Source organism: Palaemon carinicauda, chromosome 2, assembly GCF_036898095.1.
Source record: "Palaemon carinicauda isolate YSFRI2023 chromosome 2, ASM3689809v2, whole genome shotgun sequence".
NCBI classification, from domain to species: Eukaryota; Metazoa; Arthropoda; class Malacostraca; order Decapoda; family Palaemonidae; genus Palaemon; species Palaemon carinicauda.
In genome coordinates, this window is record NC_090726.1 from 191,116,706 (window position 1) to 191,142,768 (window position 26,063).

General features: G+C 49.9%; 1 protein-coding gene across 3 annotated transcripts in view; it reads left to right on the forward strand.

Moving 5' to 3' along the window:
- The window catches only part of EndoB (endophilin-B), a 146,315-nt gene that overhangs the window by 13,880 nt on the left and 106,372 nt on the right, over window positions 1–26,063 (forward strand). For all 3 annotated transcript variants that reach the window (XM_068360058.1, XM_068360065.1, XM_068360072.1), the window contains exons 2-4: window positions 9,789–9,930; window positions 21,925–22,053; window positions 22,504–22,666. In XM_068360058.1, the coding sequence (XP_068216159.1) occupies window positions 9,789–9,930; window positions 21,925–22,053; window positions 22,504–22,666 (434 nt within the window). The remainder of the gene's footprint in view (window positions 1–9,788; window positions 9,931–21,924; window positions 22,054–22,503; window positions 22,667–26,063) is intronic.

Below are 26,063 nucleotides of genomic sequence, written 5' to 3' on the forward strand. Positions count from 1 at the left end.
GTTCTTTGTTTACATTGAGTACTGGGTATCTGGACGACAGATGGCGCTGTTGGGCACACCCGCAACCTGTGTAGCGATCGCTGGCGAGTTTTACCTTAGAGTTTTCTGTCGAGCAACAGAGTTGCAGCTATTATAATCACCGGGTAAGTATATTCAAAAATTTATTTTATTATCAAAATAACATTTCTAGCCAAAAACGAGCTACCTTCTCGTCCTTGGCCGAAATCGTTCGATATTCCAAGCCTATCGAATATGGTTGGAAATGAACTAGAAAGAGTCTTATGCCCTGTGAGAGCTCTTAAGTTCTATCTAAGACGAACTAAACCTTTACGAGGACAGTCAGAAGCTTTATGGTGTTCAGTTAAGAAACCATCTTTGCCTATGTCAAAGAATGCTTTATCCTATTTTATCAGACTGTTAATACGAGAAGCTCATTCACATCTGAGTGAGGAAGACCAAGCTTTGCTGAAGGTAAGGACACATGAAGTTAGAGCTGTCGCAACTTCAGTGGCCTTTAAACAAAATAGATCTCTGCGAAGTATAATGGACGCAACCTATTGGAGAAGCAAGTCAGTGTTCGCGTCTTTTTATCTTAAGGATGTCCAGTCTCTTTACGAGAACTGCTACACTCTGGGACCATTCGTAGCAGCGAGTGCAGTAGTGGGTGAGGGCTCAACCACTACAATCCCCTAATTCCATAACCTTTTCAATCTTTCTCTTGAAATGTTTTTTATTGTTGTTTTTGGGTTGTCCGGAAGGCTCGGAAGGCTAAGAAGCCTTTCGCATCCTGGTTGATTTGGCGGGTGGTCAAATTCTTTTCTTGCGAAGCGCCTAGATTAGAGGTTTTGATGAGGTCCTGTGGTATGGGTTGCAACCCTTCATACTTCAGATCCTAGGGGTCGCTCAGCATCCTAAGAGGATCGCGAGGCTCCGTAAGGAAGACGTACTTAAAAAGGCAGAGTAATTGTTCAAGTCGACTTCCTTACCAGGTACTTATTTATTTTATTTTTGTTATTTTGATAACTTCTAAAATGAAATAAAAAATCCTTAGCTCATAATAATGTAAACATATATTGCTGGTCTCTACCCACCCCCCTGGGTGTGAATCAGCTATTATAATCACCGGCTAAGTTAAATATTGAAAAATGTTATTTTGATAATAAAATAAATTTTTGAATATACTTACCCGGTGATTATAAATTAAAGGACCCTCCCTTCCTCCCCAATAGAGACGCAGTGGACCGAGGAGAAAATTGAGTTCTTTGTTTACAATGAGTACTGGGTATCTGGACGACAGATGGCGCTGTTGAAGTACACCCCCTACCTGCATAGCGATCGCTGGCGGATTTTTTCCGTAGAGTTTTCTGTCGAGCAGCAGAGCTGCAGCTATTATAATCACCGGGTAAGTATATTCAAAAATTTATTTTATTATCAAAATAACATTTTTATGTGAGTGTATGAAAATCCACGCCAATTAATACATGTTAAGGTCAAAAGTCAAGGTTGAGCAAAAGATTGAGAAATAAGCTGCTGTGGTAGAGGTTTGCACTCTACTAAGTGGTCCTCCAGTTTATACATAAGTTTAGGGGTTAACAATGGGATATTATGGTGTAAAATTCCCAGTTTATCTTATTCTTGATGGGAATAATGATTATTTCTCATATATTGAATTTCTGACAGATAGGTTTTATGTATATGTTACGTCTGTTGCATAACGTACAAGACAAGTCGAGGGGATAGGAGTGATATACACTGTATATTGCAGTACTATTTACTAAGCAAAGTTGTTTTCAAAAGTATGAGGGTTTGTAAACGAAGTTCACAAATTTTTAAGGTAATTTGTATTTTTCCTAATTATGCAAACGTGTGTCTTAAATTTTACATCCTGTCTCATCCCCCCTCAAGTCCTAGGCGAAGGTCAAAGTTGCTATGCAGTGCACTGGCAGAGTGGGGTTGCAGGGCTTCCCCGCTGCCCTCCAGTAACTACTGACACCTCGTCATGAATTTTAACAGCCGCATTCCAGTCACATTAAAATCATACTTCCATTACAGTAAATTACCGGTATTCAGATTTGTATAGTTAGGAAAAATACAAATAACTAAAGAATTGTGATTTTCCTAGCTATGCAAACATGAATCTTTAGTTACCGTTCTTGCCTAAGCAGACCCTAAGCACCTGGTTAAGGTTAAAGTGGCTACTCTGTAAAGTGCCAAGTGGGCGTGGCTTGCCTGCAGAGGACACTCCTGCAGACTGGAATTTCTGTGTGAAGAGGGTTGAGAGTGGTAACTCTTCCAGTGGCTGGTATATGTCAGGTGGAGGAAGAAGAAGTCCATTGGGGATTCTTTCCTTTAGGGTCATCCTCATAGAAATCCCTACCTCTTCCTCTGTCCCCCATTAACATATATACAATATGCCTCATTGCTACAACACAGATATGCTGTAACCAGGCAAACTCATTGATGTACACATGGGTCACTGTTACTACACAGAGATATGTTGTAGCCATTGATATTTTTGTAAATACCTCATTGTTACAACACAGAGAATTTTCTGCTCTGCATCCTGTATTGCACGGGTTGTGAACCTGATGGTATTGGAAAACTACTGGTGCATGACGTGTAAAGAACCTTAACTCAGCACCACTTACATGGGTTTGAGTTTTGGTAGCCAAGGATAAGTATCCAGCCAAATGGAATAGGGGCTTCTCCCACCTAAGGATGAGTCACCTATGTAAAGGGCGAACGTTTTTATTTGTATCAGAACAAATCACAAATTTGGATATAATTTTTGTTTGTTCCAACACGAATACTTACCTCGAACTACTTTCTTAGGAGTTACCTGTAACCTCCTCTCTACCGACCAGAGTTTTGTGTAGTGTACCCCCCACCCCGTTTTCTAAGGAGGCCTACCCCCGGCATTAAGGAATGTGCCCCGAGGGTAGGCTTATCGTAGGTCGATGTCCGCCCGGGTCAACAGCTTCAGTAAGTTCTCTGGTCGCGACGTGTCAACACGTCGCCCTCGTTCTCTATCGATCCTTTGTGTGCGTTCTGAGTGTCCCACGTGTTCCCCGCGTGGTAACTTGTGTTTCCTTGTGTACTTTTCCCGGGTGTTCCTGTGTGTTCACCCTCTACCCGTGTGCTTACCCAGTGTATTCCTTGATTCCCTTCGTGCTTGTGTCTTGCGTGTGTGCATTATGGAGCAAATCCGCCGTTGTCCGGGGCCTAGGGCCGGTAAATCGTGTGGAGCGTTCCTCTCCAAGCCTGAAGTGGACCCTCACTCCCTTTGCTCCTCCTGTAGGGGAAGGGTTTGTTCGTCAGCAGAAATGTGCCCCGAGTGTGTAGGCTGGAGTGATATCCAGTGGGTACGTTACGGTACTAAAAAGAGAAAATCGGCGAAACGTTCCCCCAGAAAAGCTAGCGTTACTTCGCCGCTACCATCACCCAGTGAGCGGTCCGACGGGGCCTCTGTTTCGCCGTCCCCTACACAGAGTAGGGGCCGAGGTAAGTCTGTCGTAGAGAAGGAACAAAGCGGCCTTCCCCAAGAGTCTAGTGAAAGTGCAGTGCCGGTTGCGAGCCCTTCTAGGGCTAGTGAAGAACCCAGTAGTGCGTCCAGAGAGTCGGCCCTTGTGCTCGAGGGGCACGTGTCCTCCGATGACCCCTTGTGGGGTAGTAAAACGGTGTCTGTGTCTTCGCCGCCCTCGTGGGCCTGTGCTACAGGGTCTTCGGTAGGCGGAGACAACCAGAATAAGTTACGGTCTTCGGGTAATGATGCCTTCGGTTCGAAGCTTCCGAAGACACCAGGTAGGTCCCCGTTAAGAATGGAAGAGGGCCTGGACCCCTGGCTCCCTAGCATGGAGCGCCTTGAATCGTTCCCGGCCCCCCTCACGGAAGTCCCCGAAGATTTCCTTCAGCCGTCGACCTCGGGCACTCAACGCGTGAAGAAGTCCCCCGCAGTCCCCGCTACCGCCCGACATACGATAAGTACAGTGTCGTCGGGTTCGTCGGAAGATTATTTCTCGTCGGGGGAAGAAGTCAGGAGAAAACACCGTCATCGGAGAGAGCGGTCCAGGAGCAGGCGTTCCCGTTCTAGGTCGCGCTCCAGGTACAGTAGGAAGCGCTCCCGCTCCCCAGGGCGTAAGTATAAGAGGAGTAGGTCTCTTGATGGCGACTGGGTCTTCGTACCCCGGGACTCAAGGGTGCCTTGTTCCCCGGACCGCCGGTCCAGAGAGTTCTCACCAAGGATGCCGTCCTCCAAACACGACCTTGACCCTCGCAACCAAGCTCGCAGGAAGGACTCTACAGGAAGGCATAAGTCCTCGAAGCCTCCGGTTCACCCCGCCCAGCGGAGGGAAACGCGCTTCTTTTCGGGCGGCCTGGCCGAACCAGCCCAGCTGGTGCGGCCTTCGGGTCGGAAGGAACGGTTCCCGCTGTCGGGTCAGCCCACGGGAACCGCGTCCTCGGCACCCAGAGCCCTTGAGCGGACAAGAGTCCCCGCTGAATCGGCGATGCCCGCGTTAACCCAGGCCCCTGGTGCGGACGTCCCCGCCGATGAGGTCCAGTACCTCGGTAGGACGGCACCCCTGGCTCCAAGAGCTAGACGTCCGGTCGGTGTGCCCGGTAACCCAGCTCCCCGGTCCCAAGCCGAGACCTCGGCTGACGGGAGGGAGGGTTCCCCAACGGAGGACTCGGCCTATAGGAGGGTGGTTGGCCTTATCAGGAGGCACCACAAGATTGAGGAACCTACAGCTACGGACGAAGACTACTGGAGGTCAAGCCTGTTACGGATTATGCAGACCCCTGCCCAACCTAAGACGTCTCTAGCGCTTCCTCTAGCCCGGGATCTGGTCCTAGGGCAGGAGTATGTGGACAAGGTGGTGGCTAGTAATGCCGAGGCCCCCAAAACCCAGAGTTCCTCAAAATTGCTCCAGGGCCTCAAGACTCAGGGCAAAGTATATGTGCCAGAGGGGCGTCGCCCAGGCCCCTGTAAAGTGGAATCATCCATTGACATCCTGAGTCAGGGCGTCTCAGAGGATAGAGCCTCTTCGGCCCCAGTTTGTTTTTCGCCAGCGGAGGCCTCCATGAAGGAAGAAATGTCAAGGGATCTAGTGAACGTCTCCTCTTGGCTGGACTGGTGGGCTTCCACCTTAGTAGGAGTACAAGCCTCGTTCGACCCCGCGGACCCTGACCAGCAGAGCCTCCTGAGGGAACTTATTACCTCCGGGGGTAAAACCCTAAAATTTTTAACATACCAGTCGCTCGCCTTGACAGCTAACTGGGTACTCCGTAAAAGAGACACCGTACTGGCTAAGGTGTCCCGGAAGGTGCTAGACAGGGAAGCGCGGGCCATGAGGAGCTTACCCTTGTGGGGGGAGTCCTTGTTTCCCCTGAAAGAACTAGAGACCATCATGGAGAAGGTCTCGAAGAAGAAGGAGTCTAACAACCCCAGGCCTACGCCTTCTAGGAGACCGCCCTACAAGAGGTCCGTCTCGGATAGTGCCGCGACGGCCCAAGCCTCTCCCAGCACGACGAGGAGAGAGGCTCCCTCTTCCTCCTGGTCCTCAACGCCTCAGCCCCCCATAGGGGAGCTCCAGCTTCCTCAAGCTCCTTCAGATCAGGTTACTCTGCCTCTAGGAGAGGCCGTTCAGGCCGCTCCTCCAGAAGGAGATAGAGTGGGAGGCCCCCTATCCCCGCCCAAGCCTCGGGTTGGGGGATGCCTCAGACTACATTGGCAAGCATGAAAGGCTCACGGAGCGGAGCCTTGGACAGTGTCCGTACTAAAGGAGGGGTACAGACTACCGTTCTTAGCAGAACCACCCCCTCTTATCCTGGCCAGCCGGGCGGAATGGCTAGCTCCCTAAGACCCGTTGAAGAAGACCGCCCTTCAAGAGGAGGTGTCCTCCATGTTAGAGAAGGGCGCCATGGAAGAAGTTCTTCTCCCAGGCCCGGGTTTCTACAGTCGTCTGTTCCTAGTAGAAAAAGCGACGGGGGGGTGGAGACCGGTTATAGATCTGTCGGCTCTCAACAAGTTCATCAAGAAGACGGACTTCAAAATGGACACTCCGAAGTCAGTCCTGCTGTCCTTGAGGGAGAAAGATTACATGATGACCATAGACCTCAAGGACGCCTACTTCCAAATTCCGGTCCACCCCTCGAGTCGAAAGTTTCTCCGGGTGAAATGGGGTTCCCAGATCCTGCAATTCAAGACCCTTTGCTTCGGATTGTCAACAGCGCCCCAGGTGTTCACGAGAGTCTTCACGACTGTTTCAGTGTGGGCTCACGAACGAGGCATTCGCTTCATCCGATACCTGGACGACTGGTTGCTTCTTTCCTCCTCGAAGGACCTCTTGGAGGAACAGGGGATGAAACTCCTCCAGTTTTGCAAGGATCTGGGCATCGTAATCAACCCGGAAAAATCAAACCTATCCCCATCCACCAGAATGAACTACTTGGGAATGACGTTAGATACCATTCTGGGAAAAGCCTTCCCTTCGGAGGACAGAATAAACAACCTCATGAATATCATTCGGCCGTTCCTGTCGGGGCGCCCCAGGAGAGCGAAAGACTGGCAGAAACTGATAGGTCACCTGGTCTCATTGGAGAAGCTAGTTCCCCAAGGGAGGGTAAGGCTCAGAGCCGTACAATGGAACCTGAAGAACCTCTGGTGCCAACTGGACTCACAACAAGTCCTAATCCCAGTTCTACCAAACACAAGACCCTCCCTGGAATGGTGGCATTGCCGGTCGAACTCACTCAAGGGGATGCCCTTCGCGAGCGACCCCCCCGAGTTACTACTGTTCACAGACGCCTCCAACCAAGGGTGGGGAGCCCATCTCCTCGACGAAACAGCATGAGGGACCTGGTTGGACGGGGAAAAGGAACTCCACATCAATGTCCTGGAGTTGAAGGCAGTCCAGAAGGCTTGCCTACACTTCACAGATCTGCTAAAGGGAAACACTGTGGCGTTGATGTGCGACAACGCCACGGTAGTAGCATACATAAAGAAGCAAGGAGGCTTGAAGTCGAAGGAATTGTGCGATCTCACCATAAAAATTCTAGATTGGGCAGAAGAGAACCAAGTGGTGTTGTTAGCGAGGTTCATTCCCGGGAAGAAAAACGTGCTGGCCGACGGTCTCAGCAGAGTGGGCCAGATAGTAGGGACAGAATGGTCCCTTCTTCCAGAAGTAGCCAAGCTCATCATCCAACGTTGGGGTTCCCCGGTGATGGACCTCTTTGCAACAAAACTCAACGCCCAACTCCCCGTATATTGTTCTCCTGTACCAGACCCGAAAGCAGCCTTAGAAGACGCCTTTCAGCACAAGTGGGACAATCTAGACGTGTACGCTTTTCCCCCTTTCACGTTGATAAGGCAAGTGCTCAACAGAGTAAGGACAGCCCGAAACCTAAAGATGACTTTGGTAGCGCCCTGGTGGCCGGAGAGAGAGTGGTTCGCGGACCTAAAAGACCTGGCGAGTCAACCACCGTGGCCTCTGCCCGACAGGTCAGACCTTCTGCATCAACCTCATTTTCTCAGGCTCCACGACAACCCACTCTCCCTACGTCTTCACGCCTGGAGACTATCGAGCGGCTCCTGAAGAAAGAACGATATTCTTCATCCACTGCTAAGAGAATGTCGCTATACCTGAGAGAGTCGTCAGCCGCGGTCTACCAGGCTAAGTGGGCCTCCTTCACGAAGTGGTGCTCTGAGAAGCACATTAAGCCTCTTAAGGCCTCTGTCCCAGACATAGCAGATTTTCTGGTGTTTCTTAGAGACAAGGTGGGAATGTCAATCCCAGCCATAAAAGGGGTTCGGGCCGCCTTAGGCCAAGTCTTCTTCCTGAAGGGCATCGACCTGGGGGCCTTGAGGCACATAGCGATGCTTGTCAAGAGTTTCGAGCAGTCCTGCCCCCCACAGGCGAGTAGGGTGCCCCAGTGGGACTTAGCCAAGGTCCTGAAGATGTTGTGTGGCCCCCCCTTTGAACCTTTGAAAGATATCGTGGACAGAGATCTCACCCTCAAGGCCGTCTTCTTGCTGGCCTTGGCGTCCGCTAAGAGAGTGGGTGAGATCCATGGTCTGTCATATGACGTTTCTCATTCGAAGGGGTGGAAAGAAGTATCCTTCAAGTTCGTTCCTTCTTTTGTGGCTAAGACTCAGAACCCAGCAGTCTGGGATCCGAGGTTCGAAGGTTTTTCAATACCTGCCATCCCTAGGACGGGTAATTCAGAGGATTTGAAATTATGCCCTGTACGGACCATTAGAAAATACCTTGAAAGAACGGCTCATCTCCGCCCAGGCATCAAGAGCCTCTTCGTATCCACGGGTATTACTAAGAAGCAAGTGTCCAAGAACACCATTTCCTTCTGGTTGAGACAAGTTATTGCCAGAGCCTACAAGGAAGAAGGCATAGCAGTGCCAGGCACCCCCAGACCTCATGACATCAGGGGCCTGAGCACCTCCTTAGCCTTTGAGAAAAACATGGCAGTAGGTCAGATCCTGCGAGCAGGTACTTGGTCGAACCAGTCAACCTTTACTGCCCATTACCTCAAGGACTACTCGAGGAAGTCCTTAGACGGGTTCTCCATTGGAACAGTCATCTCCGCCCTCCAGGCGGTGTAACGGTAAAAGCCCCAGGCTCTATCACGGCTAGCAACCGGGAGACACAGGTGCGGTTTCCTTCCATCCTACCCAGTTGCTTCCTAGCCTCGTCGGGGAGTACCAACTTATACCATTGGATAACACATTCTTCATGACTACGCTACTGGAAGCAACATCAGAAGAAGTTTTTTCAAAGGGTGAGTACTTAGACACTAACGTGAACTCTTTGTGTAGTTACCCTCTCATCCGTTTTCTAGTAGGTACCGTTATCCCTGGGCCTCTTGGCCTCCGCTTACCGGGTCAGGGGGTCAGAATAGCACTCCCGCCTCCTAAAGTGTAAGTCTCCTAAGAAAGTAGTTTGAGGTAAGTATTCGTGTTGGAACAAATCAAAAATTTTAAGTAATTTTTATTTTTCCTAACATACTTACCGAGAACTACTTTCGGGTAATGGCCCTCCCTTCCTTCCCCGAGTGCCTCTCTTCCCTTGCAAGCATTGTGCTAATCCAATAGAACTTACTGAAGCTGTTGACCCGGGCGGACATCGACCTACGATAAGCCTACCCTCGGGGCACATTCCTTAATGCCGGGGGTAGGCCTCCTTAGAAAACGGGGTGGGGGGTACACTACACAAAACTCTGGTCGGTAGAGAGGAGGTTACAGGTAACTCCTAAGAAAGTAGTTCTCGGTAAGTATGTTAGGAAAAATAAAAATTACTTAAAATTTTTGATTTTTCACAACTTTACTCATACTCTCCCACCATCACCTACCCCCTTGAAAGCCCCAACGTAAACAGAATGAGAGCTCAGTGAGGATGCAAGGTGGCCAGGGCTTGCCCACTCTTGCCTACTGACCACCTGTTTACACCTTATAAAAATTTAGTAGCTGTATACTCCAGTTGGCCTGATAATCTATCATTTGTAAAGGGCTTAGGTTTGTAAATTATAATTAGGATAATTACAAATTATCTCCAAATTTGTCATATCAAGGCTATTATCATTATTAGTACTGGTATTTGAAATAGTAATCTAATATTTTTAGAATTATGGTTGTGTATTGGGAAAATTTAAGTCTTAGTAATTTATATTTAGTTATAAAGATTTACCAGTCTATACTGTACAGTAATTTTTATATGAATATCTTGAGTATATATGCTAGATTTATCATACTTCCTTCTTAATTTTCAATAATGTTACAGTACACAGAAGAAAAACTTGGGAGCGCAGAGAAGACAGAATTAGATGGCCATTTTGAGTCTCTGTCCCTGCAAGCAGAATCAGCCAGATCATGGACGGAAAAGTTAGTGACGGGAGCAGAATCTGTTCTGATCCCCAATCCAGGTAAGATTGCTATAAATACATATGTTACCTTTGGCATCAATGTTTGTATAACCATAAGTGCTACAAGAGGTCCTCATCATACATACTTTATAGGTTCCGATAAGCTGTTTGTAAGTCAAATTTTGTTAAATTTTGGCTTAAGGTAGGCCTAACCAGCTACGAAAGTCAGCAAATAGTCCTGTTTCATAATGTAATAAATTTAGAATAATGTTTTATTACAGTATTTCTTTATCTTATTACAGCACCCAAACTTTGATACAATATGTGAGATATACGATTTCAGTTGGATTTAGTGTTTGTATCTGAATGTTTGTAAATTGTGTTTATTCCGTAACCGAAATACAAACCACGCTATTTACATAGGGTTTACTTTCGGCGTAGCTGAAATGACGAGCCATTAGATTTTAATGAGGGTTAAACTACCCCCGCGCTAGTTAGCACGGGGGTAGGGGAGGGGTAGCTAGCTACCCCTCCCCCTCCACACTGGTGAGCTGCCCCACTTCACTTTTGGCTCGGACGATGTACAGACATGTCTGTCTCGTCCTCGCATTGTTGACAGCCTTATTCTGTTTTTCTTTTTCTTACAGTTGTGTGTTTGAAGTTGGCCTCTACCTTTTCTTCCCATTATGCGGAAGTGCCCTGGACTCCCCGACCGCCCCTGTGGAACATTCATGTCGGCGGTCGATACAGACCCTCACACCCTTTGCCCGCAGTGTCGAGGTCAACGGTGTGAAAGTGATAATGTTTGTATGTAATGTAGGGAGTGGCCTACCTCCCAGTGGGAGAGATTTGCCCGGCGGCGTAAGAAGAGTTCTAAGCGAGACCGTTCTCTCTCAGGGGCTACCTTGAGGAAGGAAGGCTCCAAGGACTCTTCCGTTGCCCGAACCTCCTCCGAAGCTCCCACTCGTTCAGTCTCTCGCGAGAGGCCGCCGAGTGGTAGTGTAGGTCATTCTTTTGTTTCCCAATCTCGAGGTTCGGGAGAGGGTGTTGCCTCCCATAGCGAGGCAGCTCCCCCTCCTCCTCCGGGGGGGACGTTGTTGATTTTGTTGATGACCAAACTGTGTCTAACAATGATCTTATCCAGCTTTGGGCTTCCTTGGGGCGTAAGGGCTCGCCCTCCAAGGAAGTCCTGTTTGATCTGATCCAGTTGGGGGCAGCTGTCCAACAGTCGCCGGTAATACCAGAGGTAGACCCTCTGGCTATTGTCTAAGTTGTTGTGGCAGAGGCGTCCGACGGGTCGGGTCAAACCCCGGCTGCTGCTGTTGCGGATGTTGCTGAAGGCTCAGGTTCCCCCTCCGAACATCCTTCGAGGGGAAAGCTGGGTCCAACGGTCTCTCCTGCGGGTGTTCCTCTCCCTCGGGGGAGTGCACTGACAGAGACTCCTCTTTGGAGGACCGACGACGGTGATACCCTGCCTCGAGGTCGTTTTCGCCGTAAGGCTTGCCCTCCTCTTCGCCGTCGAGGCCTTCCTTCTCCTTACAAGGGAGTTAGAGGCGCCTTCTCTTCGGGTCTTCATCTTCGTCGTCCCCTGCAAAGGATTCTTCTCGTCGGGAGCAGACCGTGGCAGTGGCATCACTGGACCTCTCCGCAGATCGTTCGCGATCTCCTGCGCCGGCCAGATCTTCCTTGATCATTCAAGCACCGGTCCCTTCGGGGCAGAAGGGCTTATCGCACAATGTGGGTAAGTCCCTTCTGCGTCAGGTTACACCTGTGCGCCTTACAGTAGCGCGCAAGCGCCAGCGCTCTCCTGATCGCCAGCGCCCTCCTGCTCGCCAGCGCTCTCCTGCTGATGAGTCACCTGACTCTTCTCGCCAGCGCTCTACTGCTCGCCAGCGTTCACCTACTCGCCAGCGCTCCCCTGCTCGTCAGCGCGCTCCTGCGTGCAAGCACTCTCCTGCGCATGAGTCAACAGACTCTTCTCGCCAGCACTCTCCTGATCGCCAGCGCTCTCCTGATCGCCAGCGCTCTCCTGATCTCCAACGCTCTCCTGCTCGTCAGCGCTCTCCTGATCTCCAGCGCTCTCCTGCTCGCCAGCGTTCATCTGCTCGCCAGCGCTCGCCTGCGTGCAAGCGCTCTTCTGTTCTTGCTGCGCGCACTGCGCGTCAACAGTCTCCTGAGCGCTGTCAATCTCCTGCTCGTCAGCGCACTACTGCGCGCCCAGTTCCTGATGCGCGCCATGCGCACCAACGTTCGCCCACGCGCCCACGAGCTTCGGATCTGGGCGCAGGCAAGGACTTTGATCCTTTGCCTCGCCAGCGTTCCCCTGCGCGTCGACCACCACCTGTGCACCACCGTGCGTTTTCTCCTGTGCGCACTTCTAAAGTGCATGCGCGCCCAAGAGTCGACTCCCTAGCCCGCCCACGAGCGTTCGCCCTTGAGCACATCAGCGCCTCCTGGCCCTGCGCCCCAGTTGGCAACTTCTCTCCGCGCTACTGCGCGCCATCCTACGCGTCAGCGATCTCCTACACGCCAGCGTTCTATGTGCCCTCGGGATTCTTCGCCTGTGCGCAAACGCTCGCCAACGCGCCCACGCGTCTGATCGCCAACGCGCCATCGCTCGCCTATGCTCCACCGATAGCCTACGCACCAGCGATCGCCCGGGCACTCGCGCGCACCCTCACCTGTGCATCCATGCACTCCTTCGCCTGCGCGCCCCTCGCCAGCGTGTCCACGCGCCAACTTGCCCGCGCTATCTTCACGCACCTGCGCGCCAACGGTCGCCCGCGCGCGACCCAGCGCCCACGCGCGACCCAGCGGTTTTGTCATCGTGCGACCCCCAACGCGATTCCCGCCGGGTTTCGGAGCGCGCCCAACCTTGCGAGTTGCCGGGGCCACGTGCTTCCAGATCATCCTCGCGATCGCCATCTCGTAAGCGCCGAGCACGCGTCCAGGAGCAGGAAGATTCATCGGAGAGGTCCAGGCAGGCAACATTCTTCTTCCCTTTCATCGTTTCAGGCAGGCCCAGTAGTATCCACTCCTAAGGATCAGCCGATCCCCTTCCCTCCAGCAGGAATCGCTGACACTGCGTCAGTCAGCTGCCAGCCTTGGTTTAATTCCCTGATGAAAGCGGTTGTGCAGGCTATGAAGCCAGCCCTCGCTGATCTGGGACTAAAACCAACGGCTCCCTCGCCCCCGCTGAAGAGGAGAGGAGTGGATCTCGCGGTAACTTCTCCCAGGGTTAAGCTGGCTCCCAAGAGGTCCGTCGGGAAGGCCCCTTCCCCTTTGCAGGCGCTTTCTCCTTCTCCTGCGGACGAAGCTTTCCCGTCCTCAGGAGAATCCAGCGAGGTGAGGCACTCTCCCACGGCACCAATGGGAGGAACCCCACCTCAAGGAAGAGAAACGTCTCGCATAGGAGGGACCTTCCAGACCTCTTTGCTTGAGTCCTGTATCCCTCCCAGGGAGCCCAAGGACTCAAAGACGATACCCAAGTCATCTTCGAGGATTCGTCCAGAGCCAACCATTCCCCGGGAGGACGTCCGCGTGTCCCCCCAAGAAGAGCCAATGGGGACAGGAGACTTAGCTGCCACTCCACAAGGAGGAGAGCAGCGCGAGTCAGAGAATGCCTTCTGGCAGGTCCTTAATCTAATGAGGCAACTCAATAGTTTCAAGGACCCCGTGACCGCCCCCCGCGAAGGCAAGGATACGGTCCTGGACCAAGTTTATGGTATTCAGAAGCCCCCAAAGGCCAGTGCAGCCCTGCCATGGTCCCAGGGGTTGAAGAGTGCCAGGGACAAGGTCGAGGGACAGCTTTCCGAGCTCGCCTCCTCCAGCCGTTCTTCTGCCGGGAACAAGCTCCTCCCACCTCCTCGTGTTCAGCAGAGGAGGTACTTCGAGATCATGGAGGAGTCTTGTTAAGCTCTTCCCCTCCACCACTCTGTGGAAGAGCTCACCAAGGGTCTCTCTCTAGAGAAACTCAATGCCCGGCAGGTGACATTCTCAGCGTCGGAGATCCTAAGCCAAGAGAAAGTCGCTAAGTGTGCCATGCAGGCCACTTCGTGGCTGGATGTCTAGCTGGGGTCTCTGGGCATCCTATTGCTCTCTGAAGACTTGTCCAAGGAGAGCAATAGGAAGGCCCTGGAGACCTTCCTCCTCTCAGGCACGCGCTCCATTGAGTTTTTGGCTCACCAGGTCACTAACCTATGGGCTAACTCGATTCTAAAGCGACGTGATGCGGTGACTGAGAGGTTCCACCCGAAGGTCCCCGCTGTGGATGTCAGCAAGCATAGACATTCCTCCATCCTTGGAAGAAACCTGTTTGAGCCCAAGGATATTGAACGGACAGCTGAGAGGTGGAGGAAGACGAGTCACGATTCGCTCCTCCAGAAGGCCCTTACATCTCGGTCCTACAAACCTCCAGCTCCTCAACAGCAACAGCAGCCTCGCAAGACACCGAAGCAGGCTCCGGCAGCTAAGACCAAGGTATCCAGGGGAGGCAGAATTCCTAGAAGGAGCGGCCGAGGCCGCAAGCGCTAGGATTGGCAATCCCCCTGCGTGTCCACCTGTTGGGGGATGTCTGCAAAGTTGCATGCACAGGTGGCAGTAACACGGGGCCGATTCCTGGACGGTCTCTGTGATCTGACAAGGATATCTCGTCCTGTTCATTACATCTCAACCTCCCCTGACAGCAATTCTAGTGTCGTTGAGCTCCTATGCCATGGGATCGGCAAAGGGGCTAGCCCTTCGGGCAGAAGTCGAGACCATGCTCAAGAAGGATGCTCTCCAGGAGGTCGTAGACGGCTCCCCAGGCTTCTTCAGTCGACTCTTTCTTGTAAAGAAGGCGTCTGGAGGCTGGAGACCCGTCATCGACCTCTCAGCCCTGAACAAGTTTGTCAAACAAACTTCGTTCAGCATGGAGTCAGCAGACACGGTCAGACTTGCAGTGAGACCGCAAGACTTCATGTGCACACTGGATCTGAAGGACGCGTACTTCCAGATCCCAATCCATCCGTCTTCCAGGAAGTACCTAAGATTCAGCCTAGACAACAAGATCTACCAGTTCAAGGTGCTTTGTTTCGGTCTCTCCACAGCACCTCAGGTGTTCACCAGAGTGTTCACACTGATATCTTCGTGGGCACACAGGAACGGCATCCGTCTCCTCTGTTATCTGGACGACTGGCTGATCCTAGCAGACTCGGAGTCGACCCTTCTTCGACACCGAGACAGGCTTCTGGGAATTTGCCAAGATCTAGGGATCATGGTAAATCTCGAGAAGTCCTCTCTGCTCCCAACACAACGACTGGTATACAGTGAACCCTCGTTTATCGCGGTAGATAGGTTCCAAACCCGGCCGCGATAGCTGAAAATCCGCGAAGTAGGGACACCACATTTACGTATTTATTTAACATGTATATTCAGATTTTTAAAACCTTCCATTTATGTAGTACTGTTAACAAACTACCCTTTAATGTACAGAACACTTGATGCATGTACTACAGTACCCTAAACTAAAACAGGCACAAATATTAAAATGTTAGAATATTAAAGTAGTATAAAAAAAATAAAGATTGTTACTGTACTCACCACGAAAGAAGTTGAAGAAAAACTTGAATGATGATGGCGATGAATTTGCTGCACAGTAGAAATGATGATGATGAAGCTGATGATGTCTTCTACTGTGCAGCCAATGAAAGTATTTTACGTCTCTTCAGACGGAGGTGTCTTTTCCTGGGACACCTCTTCAACTTCTTCCTGGGACACTTCTTCAATTTCTTCCGAAGGCATAGTAGCAGAAGGAACTGGCTCTTTTTTGCGAGGCTGGAAGAACATTGTGATCGGAAGTTGCTGCCGCTGCTTCTTTTTTCGCTCGAAGAGCATCCTGTAGGGAGTCATGTCTTCATCGATTTTGTTGCAGAATTGCATAGAACGAATCATATCCTCGTCCCGCTCTTGCGACAATTCTCTCAACTCCTTCGCAAGGTTGCAGAGCTTGGCAAGCCGTTCTAATGTTAAGCAGGTTTCTTCGACAATTTCTTGGGTCTCTTCCTGTGTTTCACTGTCTTCTTCACTGGCCGATTTCATCAGGTCTTCGAGGTCTGCGTCAGTTAGCGGCTGGGAATGGCAGTCCAACAACTCGTCGACGTCTTCAGTCGTCATGTCGCCAAACCCGTCACCTCCAATTATCGCAGCCAACTGCACTGATTTCCGTATTGCAGAACGTTGAATCTCAGCAGGTGTAAATCCCTCGTCATCGTAAACAATCTGGGGCCACAACTTCTTCCAGCTCGCATTAACAGTAGCAGATTTCATTTCTTTCAGTGCCTTCTGGATCTTCTGCAGGCACGTGGCTATTGTGTACTTTCGCCAGTACGCCTTCAAATTGAACGTTTCATCCTCATCATCTTGGGCAGCATCCACACACGCAACGAGGTCCGCCAAGGTATTCTTCGTGTAGAGGGCCTTGAATGCCCTGATAACCCCCTGGTCCATCGGTTGAATTAATGACGTTGTGTTGGGTGGCAGGAACTCAACCCGAATGCCCTCATGCGACAGATCAGTTGCGTGTCCACCAGCGTTATCCATAAGGAAAAGGATCTTAAATGGCAAGCCCTTCTCTAAGAGATATTTACTGACTTGCGGGATAAAACACTGGTGGAACCAGTTGGAGGTCAGCATCTTCGTAATCCATGCTTTTGGATTATGCATCCAGTACATGGGAAGGAGATTCTTATTTTTATTTTTCAAAGCGCGAGGGTTTTTCGATTTGTAAATAAGCCCCGGCTTTAGCAAAAATCCAGCAGCTTTGCCACACATCACGAGGGTAACACGACCTTTGAATGCTTTAAAGCCAGAGGCTTTGGCTTCTTCTTTGAACAGGAAAGTTCGCGATGGCATTCTCTTCCAAAACAAGCCGGTCTCATCCATATTAAACACTTGTTCGGGCTTGTATCCACCTTCAGTGATAATGTTCTTAAATGTCTCATTCGCGTAAGTTTCAGCAGCGGTAGTGTCAGCGGAAGCAGCCTCGCCATGCAGGGAAACGCTTTTCAGGCCGAAGCGTTTCTGAAACTTGGCGAACCATCCTTTGCTGGCAGAAAAACGTTGTTTCTGAGGCTGGGAATCAGTGGATGTCCCTGCTTGAGGTTCATCTAGTACATCATCTTCGTCTTCTTCAGCATGGTCGCCATCGTCGTCTTGAGGTTCCTTTGCCGCAAAATTCTTTTACAAACCCAAAGCCTTGGTTCGGATGGTGTTCGTGACCAAGGCTATGTTCTTTTTCTGGCAGTCGGCAATCCAGATTGCTAAAGCACCTTCCATACGGACGATCGTTTTATTACGAGCGGTAACAACTCGCTTCGCTGACCTGCTAAAGGTGATGGCAGCCGTCTTTCTAATGTTCGCATCGTCCTTCTTAATGTAGCGAATGGTGGATTCGTTCACTCCAAAATGGCGGGCTGCGGCCGCGTAACTTCTGCCTTCTTTCAACATATCGAGAAGTGTCACCTTCTCAGCAATCGTCATCATTTTTCGGTGGCGATTAGGCTCGCTACCAGCCTTAGTAGAAGCAGAACGCTTGGGAGCCATTGTAGGGGTTACTGTAAACAGAAAGTTCAACAAAAAGTTCAACTTCAAACAGTCACGCACAGCACAGTTTAAAGTTACACAGTAACGTAGCAGCATCTACCCGGCGAGAGAGCGGCAAACAAAGTGGCCGCGAGAAAAGCCAAGCTGCTGCGGATTGGAGAAGCGGTCAAAACACCAATCACAGGCTAGATTACAAAACTTGGGAGCTGATTTGTCATCTATCAGCACTGGAACCAATCACAGACCATCTTACATGCTACGTAGTAGTTACAAATTCAAATACAAGGTACTATATATGCTTTACGTACGCTTTTTTACGCTTGTTTTGTTGTAGGATATGTACTTATTCGAGATGTGATTTTTGCAACAAAGAATATTATTGGATGCAGTACTACGTATACATACAAAAGATTCATGGAAAAGATGTGATATATTTCTTTTATAATATACAGTGAACCCTCGTTTATCGCGGTAGATAGGTTCCAGTCGCGGCCGCGATAGGTGAAAATCCGCGAAGTAGTGACACCATATTTACCTATTTATTCAACATGTATATTCAGACTTTTAAAACCTTCCCTTGTACGTAGTACTGTTAACAAACTACCCTTTAATGTACAGAACACTTAATGCATGTACTACAGTACCCTAAACTAAAACAGGCACAAATATTAAAGGTGATTTTATATCATGCATTTCCTAAACATGCTAAAAAGCACGATAAAAAATGGCAACCAATGTTTTGTTTACATTTATCTCTGATCATAATGTAGAAACAAACTGGAGGTAGAGCTTTGCTTATTACAGTACCCAGACATATTTCCCATACTTTTCCCTTAGAACTACATCACATCTTCCTACTTTAGATATATATATATATATATATATATATATATATATATATATATATATATATATATGTGTGTGTGTGTGTGTATATATATATATATATATTTATATGTATACACATATACATACCTACATATATACATAAATACATGCATACATATATATATATATATATATATATATATATATATATATATATATATATATATTACTGTATATATATGGGTTATGGAAAAAATCCGCGAAGTGGTGAATCCGCGATGGTCGAACCGCGAAGTAGCGAGGGTTCACTTTACTTGCGTAATGAAAAAAGTCCGCGAAGTTGTGAATCCGCGATGGTCGAACCGCGAAGTAGCGAGGGCTCACTGTATCTAGGCATGATATTAGACACCAATCTCCACAAAGCCTTTCCATCAGACGACAGGATAGCAAGGCTGAGGAGGGTTGCAGAGCCTTTCCTCAGTCGAGAAGACCTTCCAGCCCAATATTGGTTACATCTCTTAGGTCACCTAGCCTCCTTGGCCCGTCTAGTTCCCAACGGCCGCCTCAGGATGAGATCTCTGCAGTGGCGGCTCAAGTCCTGGTGGAATCAAGGCATCGATTCCCCGGACTCTCTGGTCTCGATAGGACCTGCGGTGGTGGCTGACCGACGACAACCTTCGAAAGGGAGTGTATCTTCTCGTCCTTCCCCCGGATTTGATGCTGTTTTCGGATGCAGAATCTATGGTCAGAATCAGAAAAATACCTCCACATCAACCTGTTAGAGATGAAGGCCGTATTTCTGGCCCTTCAACAGTTCCAACAGATCCTGGCGGGCCACTCCGTGGTGGTGATGAGCGACAACACCACAGTAGTGGCTTATATCAACAAGCAGGGAGGTACCTTTTCACGACAGGTATCCCATCTTGCAGTAGAGATACTGAGATGGACCGAAGTCCGCTCGATACGTCTATCAGCTCGCTTCATTCCTGGCAAAAGGAATGTGCTCGCCGACAATCTGAGCAGAGCTTCGCAGATAGTGAGTACCGAGTGGTCTTTGGATCCTCAAGTAGCCAACAAAGTCCTGACTTTGTGGGGTTCCCCTACAGTGGACCTGTTCGCGACAGCCTTGAATTTCAAGCTGCCTCTGTACTGCTCCCCAGTCCCGGACCCCAAGGCATCCTGGCAAGATGCCTTCCAACAACAGTGGGACAACATCGACGTCTACGCCTTCCCACTGTTCTGTCTGATGAGAAGGGTGCTCAACAAGACCAGACTATCGGTCAACCTGTCAATGACCTTAATAGCTCGGCTATGGCATCATGCAGGGTGGTTCCCGGACCTTCTGCAGCTCCTGACGGAACTCCCGAGAGAGCTTCCCCCACGACACGAGCTACTCAGACAACCACATTGCAACATCTTCCACAAAGCCGTAGCATCGCTTCGGCTTCACGTCTCCTCACTGAGAGAGGCTTTTCGCAACAAGTTGCGGAAAGGATGTCTCGACACCTGCGAAAGTCATCCGCAGGGGTCTACCAGGCGAAGTGGAGAGTCTTCTGTGGTTGGTGTCGTGGGAGGGGTGTCTCTCCCCTCGATGCCACAATTCCAGCAATAGCGGAGTTTCTCGTGTATTTGCGGGAGGAAATGCGCCTTTCGGTCTCGGCGGTGAAAGGCTATCGCTCAGCCTTAAGCCTAGCCTTCAGGCTGAAAGGAATAGACATATCCTCCTCGTTGGAACTTCCCTTACTCATACGAAGCTACGAGCTTACCTGCCCTCAGTCGGAAGTGAGACCTCCTCCATGGAACGTGGTTCGGGTCCTCAGGGCTCTGAAGAGACCCCCATTCGAACCATTACGCCAGGCCTCTGACCAACACCTGACTTGGAAGACGGTATTCCTGCTCGCTCTGGCTTCGGCCAAGCGGGTCAGTGAACTTCATGGTCTCTCATACGACATCGCCCATTCAAGGGGATGGGCGGAGGTAACGTTCAGGTTCGTCCCTGAGTTTGTTGCCAAGACTCAGAACCCTGGAGTGCCGGACCCACGGTTCGACTCCTTCAGCGTTATGAGTCTCCGGTCCGTAACAGATGACCCAGATCATCTGCTACTTTTCCCAGTAAGAAGTCTGAGGGGTTATCTGAAGCGAACAGCTGCAGTCCGTCCCCGTGTGGAAGCTCTCTTTGTGAGCACGGGAAGGACGAAGAGGAGGGTCACCAAGAATACCATCTCAGCCTGGATTCGACGGACCATTCATCATGCCTTGAATCCAGACCCTCCTCCGTCACGTCGCCCTAGGGCACATGATGTCAGGGGCATCGCTACGTCCCTGGCCTTCAAGAGAAACTACTCTGGGAAGCAGGTGTTACAAGCTGGGGTCTGGAAACGTCAAACGACCTTCACAGCCCACTACCTGCAGGACGTGACCCACAGGAGCCTCGATACTTTTTCTATTGGCCTTGTGGTGGCTGCACAATAGATGGTCTAACCTCAGGCTCCTTAATGGACAAGTAGCAGAAGGTTGAGGGCACTGTTACCCGGTTTTAGTCTGCGTGAATGAAACAGTATGTCTGGCCCTTACTTCTTTCTTCATCCTCCCCTCTCTTGGGGAATGCAGCATCCTGGGTCTCTGCATAGCTGACCTCAAACCTCTGCAGGTAAACCATGCTTCCTTGTGTTCCTAGTATTAAGTATAATACTGTCGCGTCCCCCATACCCTGACGAGGTGGTATTGGGACGTCCTAGCCTAAAATTCCATGTAAAGGACTTCAGGTCAACTTCTTAGGACGAGTCACACTTCATTTCTCCACACACAACTTATGTAGGCCACACGTTTCTTGCGTAGCAAGAAACTTGCGAGGTGCAGGGACTCTTTTTCTCTAGTGCTACTCGCTTGGATTCTGAGTCCCCGGGTAAGCCAAAGCCAGTAAGGCTGGGGACTTTCCACCCTGCCTAAGGGTAAGTCTCCCTATGTAAATAGCGTGGTTTGTATTTCGGTTACGGAACAAATGACAAATTCGGAGATAATTTGTATTTTTCCTAACCATACAAACCTTAGCTATTTACACATATTTGCCCTCCAGCCCTGTCCCCCAAGACAAGTCCTACCTCTAAGTGAAGTGAGGCAGCTCACCAGTGTGGGGGGGGGGTAGCTAGCTACCCCTCCCCTACCCCCGTGCTAACTAGCGCGGGGGTAGTTTAACCCTCGTTAAAATCTAATGGCTCGTCATTTCCGCTACGCCGAAAGTAAACCGTATGTAAATAGCTAAGGTTTGTATGGTTAGGAAAAATGCAAATTATCTCCGAATTTGTCTTGTTTGTATGTTGAAGACCTCCTGTATTTGAAAAATTTATTCTGCTTTCTATTGTAATTTTCATTTTCTATCTTATTTTAATACCTTTGTTAGTTACACTATGAAATATGAATTATAAGTAGCTTGACACATGATGTCATTGCTCCCTGGTCAAAAGTCATGAGCCTGACTGATTTTGGGACTGCCGTGATAACCAGATGGTTAACAAGAATTCTTTAGCTTCCTCACTCTGGGCAATATGATCCATTCCTATATAAAAGACTGGTTTGTATATGTAAGAAAACTCTTTTATTTTTTTCTAGCCTTTTAAAAACATTGGAATTTTATTGCTCTTTCAGGTAACAGAGTGGAAGATATGCTGTTTGAAAAAATAGAAAAACGCCGTCCAAATCGTCTTAGTAATCTAGAATACTTAGGGTTGGACATGGTTCAAGCTGGAAATGATTTCGGACCAGGAACTGCTTATGGTAAGTTCATTTTATGGATGCAATCTTTTTTAATGGTTGTTTGGTTATAAGTTACAATCTTTTCATTGTGAAAAATTAATAGAAAGTTTTTAAACATAAAATTCTTATTTTAATTTTCCTTCAAGACTTGGTATTTATTGTTATCATTGTCATTTATTGTAACCTTATTTTAAATGAGGAAAAACTTCATAAAGTGTACTTTTGGTGAATTTATAAATGTGATGTGGTCCGAGTTTAAAGATATTTAATCAACTAACCTTTTTGTAAAAATATTGTATACAGTACTGTATGTAACTTATGTAAGATGTGTCATAATTCCATAAAAGGGAGAGACAGCCAGAATTTATTAGTGGCGTAATGCATACGTCTATGTAAAATTATGTTCCATGTAATTAAAGGCTTACAGTTGGAAAATTAATTCTAAGAACTTTACTTTTTCTTTTTTCCCAGGCTCAGCATTACTAAAAGTAGGGGGAGCTGAACAAAGACTTGGGTTGGTTGAAAGAGAATATGTCAGTAATGGTTTCACAGGTTTTATCCAACCCATGAGAAAGTTCTTGGATACTGAAATGAAGACCATAGCTCGAGAAAAACGGTTATTGGAAACCAAAAGGTACGTGTTTGGGGTTGTTATTAAACATTTTTTTTTTTTTTTTTGATGAATCTTACCTGCAGGTTACATTACTGACTATCACACTATCTTGTTAAGGTGTTTGGTGTTAGAAAAGTATTCAGTCATTTAAAATTTCATTTTTTCCGTAACCGAAATACAAACCACGCTATTTACATTGGGTTTACCTTTTAGCGTAGCTGAAATGGCGAGCCATTAAAATTTAACGAGGGTGTATTACCCCCGCGCTAGTTAGCGGGGGGTAGGGGAGTGGTAGCTAGCTACCCCTCCCCCCCTCACACACCGGTGAACTGCTTCACTTTCACTTTTGGCTCAGACATGGACAGACGTCTCTGTCTTTGTCCTCGCTTGGCAGCCATTGTTGTTTTGTCTTTACTTAATCACTTACTTTTCTTTTACTCAATATATATGTAATATGTAAAAAAATTTTCGTGTTTATGTATATATTTGAGTATAGAAATCAGTAAGTTTCCTTTTCAGAGTGTGTGCTTGTGTGTGCAGTGTACGATATCTCCGTGGAGCCCTCGGCAGTTAGGCCACCATGGTGTAATTTCATGGGTCGCGCTCGAGTTTGACTTCAGTCTTTCTCTCTCTCTCTCTTTGAGGTCGTTCACCCTTTTTACTACGTTACTTTTACTACGTCTGAGTAGCTTCCTTCCCGTGTGGGTGGGGTTGCTACGCCGTACGTTTTGTCTCAATTAGTTTATGAATCTAATTGTATTTGTTGATTTTTCATCTTTGTAGAACGATTCCTTTCGGGGTTTTCGTTCTTTCTTTAGTGTTCATTCATTTTTAAATTACATAATTACATAGTTACATAATTATAATTGTTATAATTCTGTGTTGGTTACAGCTCTCCTTCCGTGAGTGTAAGTGGTTGTGAGGGCACGTGCCTGTTGTGTAATTCTTGTGTTCCTTTCCCTCGGGATTTCTCTTCGGAGCCTTCCCGGGGGAATGAATGTTAACTAATGATTTTGTTTTTATTTTTCACAGTTACCGATCTAGTTCGTTTCTGTAATGTGACAACGGAGTGAGCTGTCTTGTTGGGGCCTGGGGATTCGGCTGTTGCTGCCTCCCCTATAGATCGTCAGGGGCTTGTCTCCTTCTCCTGGAAGTACTCCCGTGACGATTGACAGCTCTCCAGTTCATTTTAGAATACTCAGGAGGCTCGCCTCCTTGGGTGGGTAACTTTCCTTCCGAGGGATGTTTTCCTGTCCAGGCTTGAGTTTTTTCTCCTTTGGGGGGTTCTTCTCTTGCCTTTTTTTCGTGCGACTATGCTCTTGGTGCTGAGCGGTCGCACCTGCAGTTACGCTTAAGGGGCTGGGCAACTGCAGGAGCCCCTCTTCGGAGGATTGCTCTTTTTGGGTCACTGGCTGACCTGTCTCTTCTACGAAGTGTTTCTCTTTCGTTCGCGAGAGAGTACACTCATAGAGACTCCTCTTCGGAGGACTCTTCTGCTGTTGTTGCTGTTGGCCGCCTTTGCCGTAAGGCTCACCGTCCGCTACGTCGTAAGGGCCTATAAGGGTGCTAGAGGCGCCTTTTTGAATCTCCGTATGCAGCCTGCAACTCCTTCTTCTTGACCTTCCGCCCCTGGTGCAGATGGACAGCAGTCTGACCTCGTCTTCCGACGGGCAGCGGTCTTCCGACGGACAACGGTCTTCCCACGGACATCGGTCTTCCGACGGACAACGGTCCCTTCAGGGCAAAGGGTTGCCTCCCACGGGGGTGCTTCCCTTGCGTGTCAGGGTTCCCCTGCGCGCCCTTCTGCAGTCTTCTCTCCTGCTCAGTGTTAGCGCACAGGCGCTCTCCTGCTCAGTGTTAGCGCACAGGCGCTCTCCTGCTCATCAGCGTTTTCCGGATCTCTAGCGCTCTCCTGTTCGCCAGCTCCTGTTGGTTCCTGTTACGCGCCATGTGCGCCCACGTTCGCCCGCGCAATCTAGAACTTCGGTTCAGGTCTTGGATAAGGACTCTTCTTCTACGCACAGGATTCCACGCGTTGCTTTCTGCTCGCCAGCAATCACCAGCTCGCCAGCGACCACAGATGCGTCAACGTTCGCCTGCTCGTCAGCGATCTCCTGCGCGTCAACGATCGCCATCGATCTACCACGCGTGTCAGGTTCCCTGAACACCATCAAAAGATCTAGCGCTCGCCTGCTGTGGACCACGATCTCCGGTAGCTGAGTCTTGCCGTAGATCTTCCTCCTGCTCGCCAGCGCTCACCTTTACTTCTGACCTTCTGTGCGCCAGCTTTCTTCAATCGCCAGCGCACATCTGCGCGCCCTTTCCTGCCACGCACCAATGGGCGCCAACGGTTTTTCCTAACCGTCCAGGGTCGCCTGATTAACAGCTTGCTTCAGCTCACCTTCCTGATGCACCTGCGCGCCTTCTGTTTAGCGCGATGCGCGCTAACCATTCCTAGTCTCTTACGCGTTAGCGATCGCCTACGCGCCCGCGCGATTCTTCACCTGCGCGCTAGCGTTTTGTTAACGCACCACCGCTCGCCAACGCGCCATCGCTTGCCGACGCGCCATCGCTTGCCAACGCGCCTTCACTCGCCTACGGGCCATCGCTCGCCAAGACGCGCCATTGCTCGTCAACGCGCCATCGCCCGCCTACGCGCCATCGCCCGCCTACGCACCATCGCCCGCCTACGCACCATCGGTCTTCCGACCGCCTGCGCTCGCCTGCGCCACCACACGCCCACGTGCCCGCGCGATCGCACGCCCACGTGCCCGCGCGATCGCACGCCCACGTGCCCGCGCGATCGCACGCCCACGTGCCCGCGCGATCGCACGCCCACGTGCCCCGCGCGATCGCACGCCCACGTGCCCGCGCGATCGCACGCCCACGTGCCCGCGCGATCGCACGCCCACGTGCCCGCGCGCCTACGCGCATGCGCTCCAATATTCGCCGCCCGCGCGCGAACCAACGGTATTCCATTGCGCGGTCCAACGGTGTTCCGTCGCGCGAACCAACGGTGTTCCGTCGCGCGAACCGACGGTGTTCCATCGCGCGAACGTCGGCTCGGTTCCTGCAGTATCCATTGCTCGCCTACGGGTCATAGCTCGCCTGTGAACTTTCGGATTCCGACCACCAGCTCTCGCCCTTCCTACCACGCTCGCCCTCCTTCTGCGCTCCTTCGCGCACTTTCGTCTGCGCTCCTGCGTGCCCGCGCATGGGCGCTTCCACGTTCGGCCACGCGGAAACCATTGATTTACCATCGCGCGAGCGCCAGGGCGATTGCGACCGCGATTCCCGTCGGGGTTTCGCAACATGGCCAGCCTGGCGAGTCTTCTGGTGCGTATTTCCAGAACACGGTCTTCACCCCGTAGACGCAGAGCATGGCACATGCAAGAGCAGGAAGAATCTTCAGGGAGGT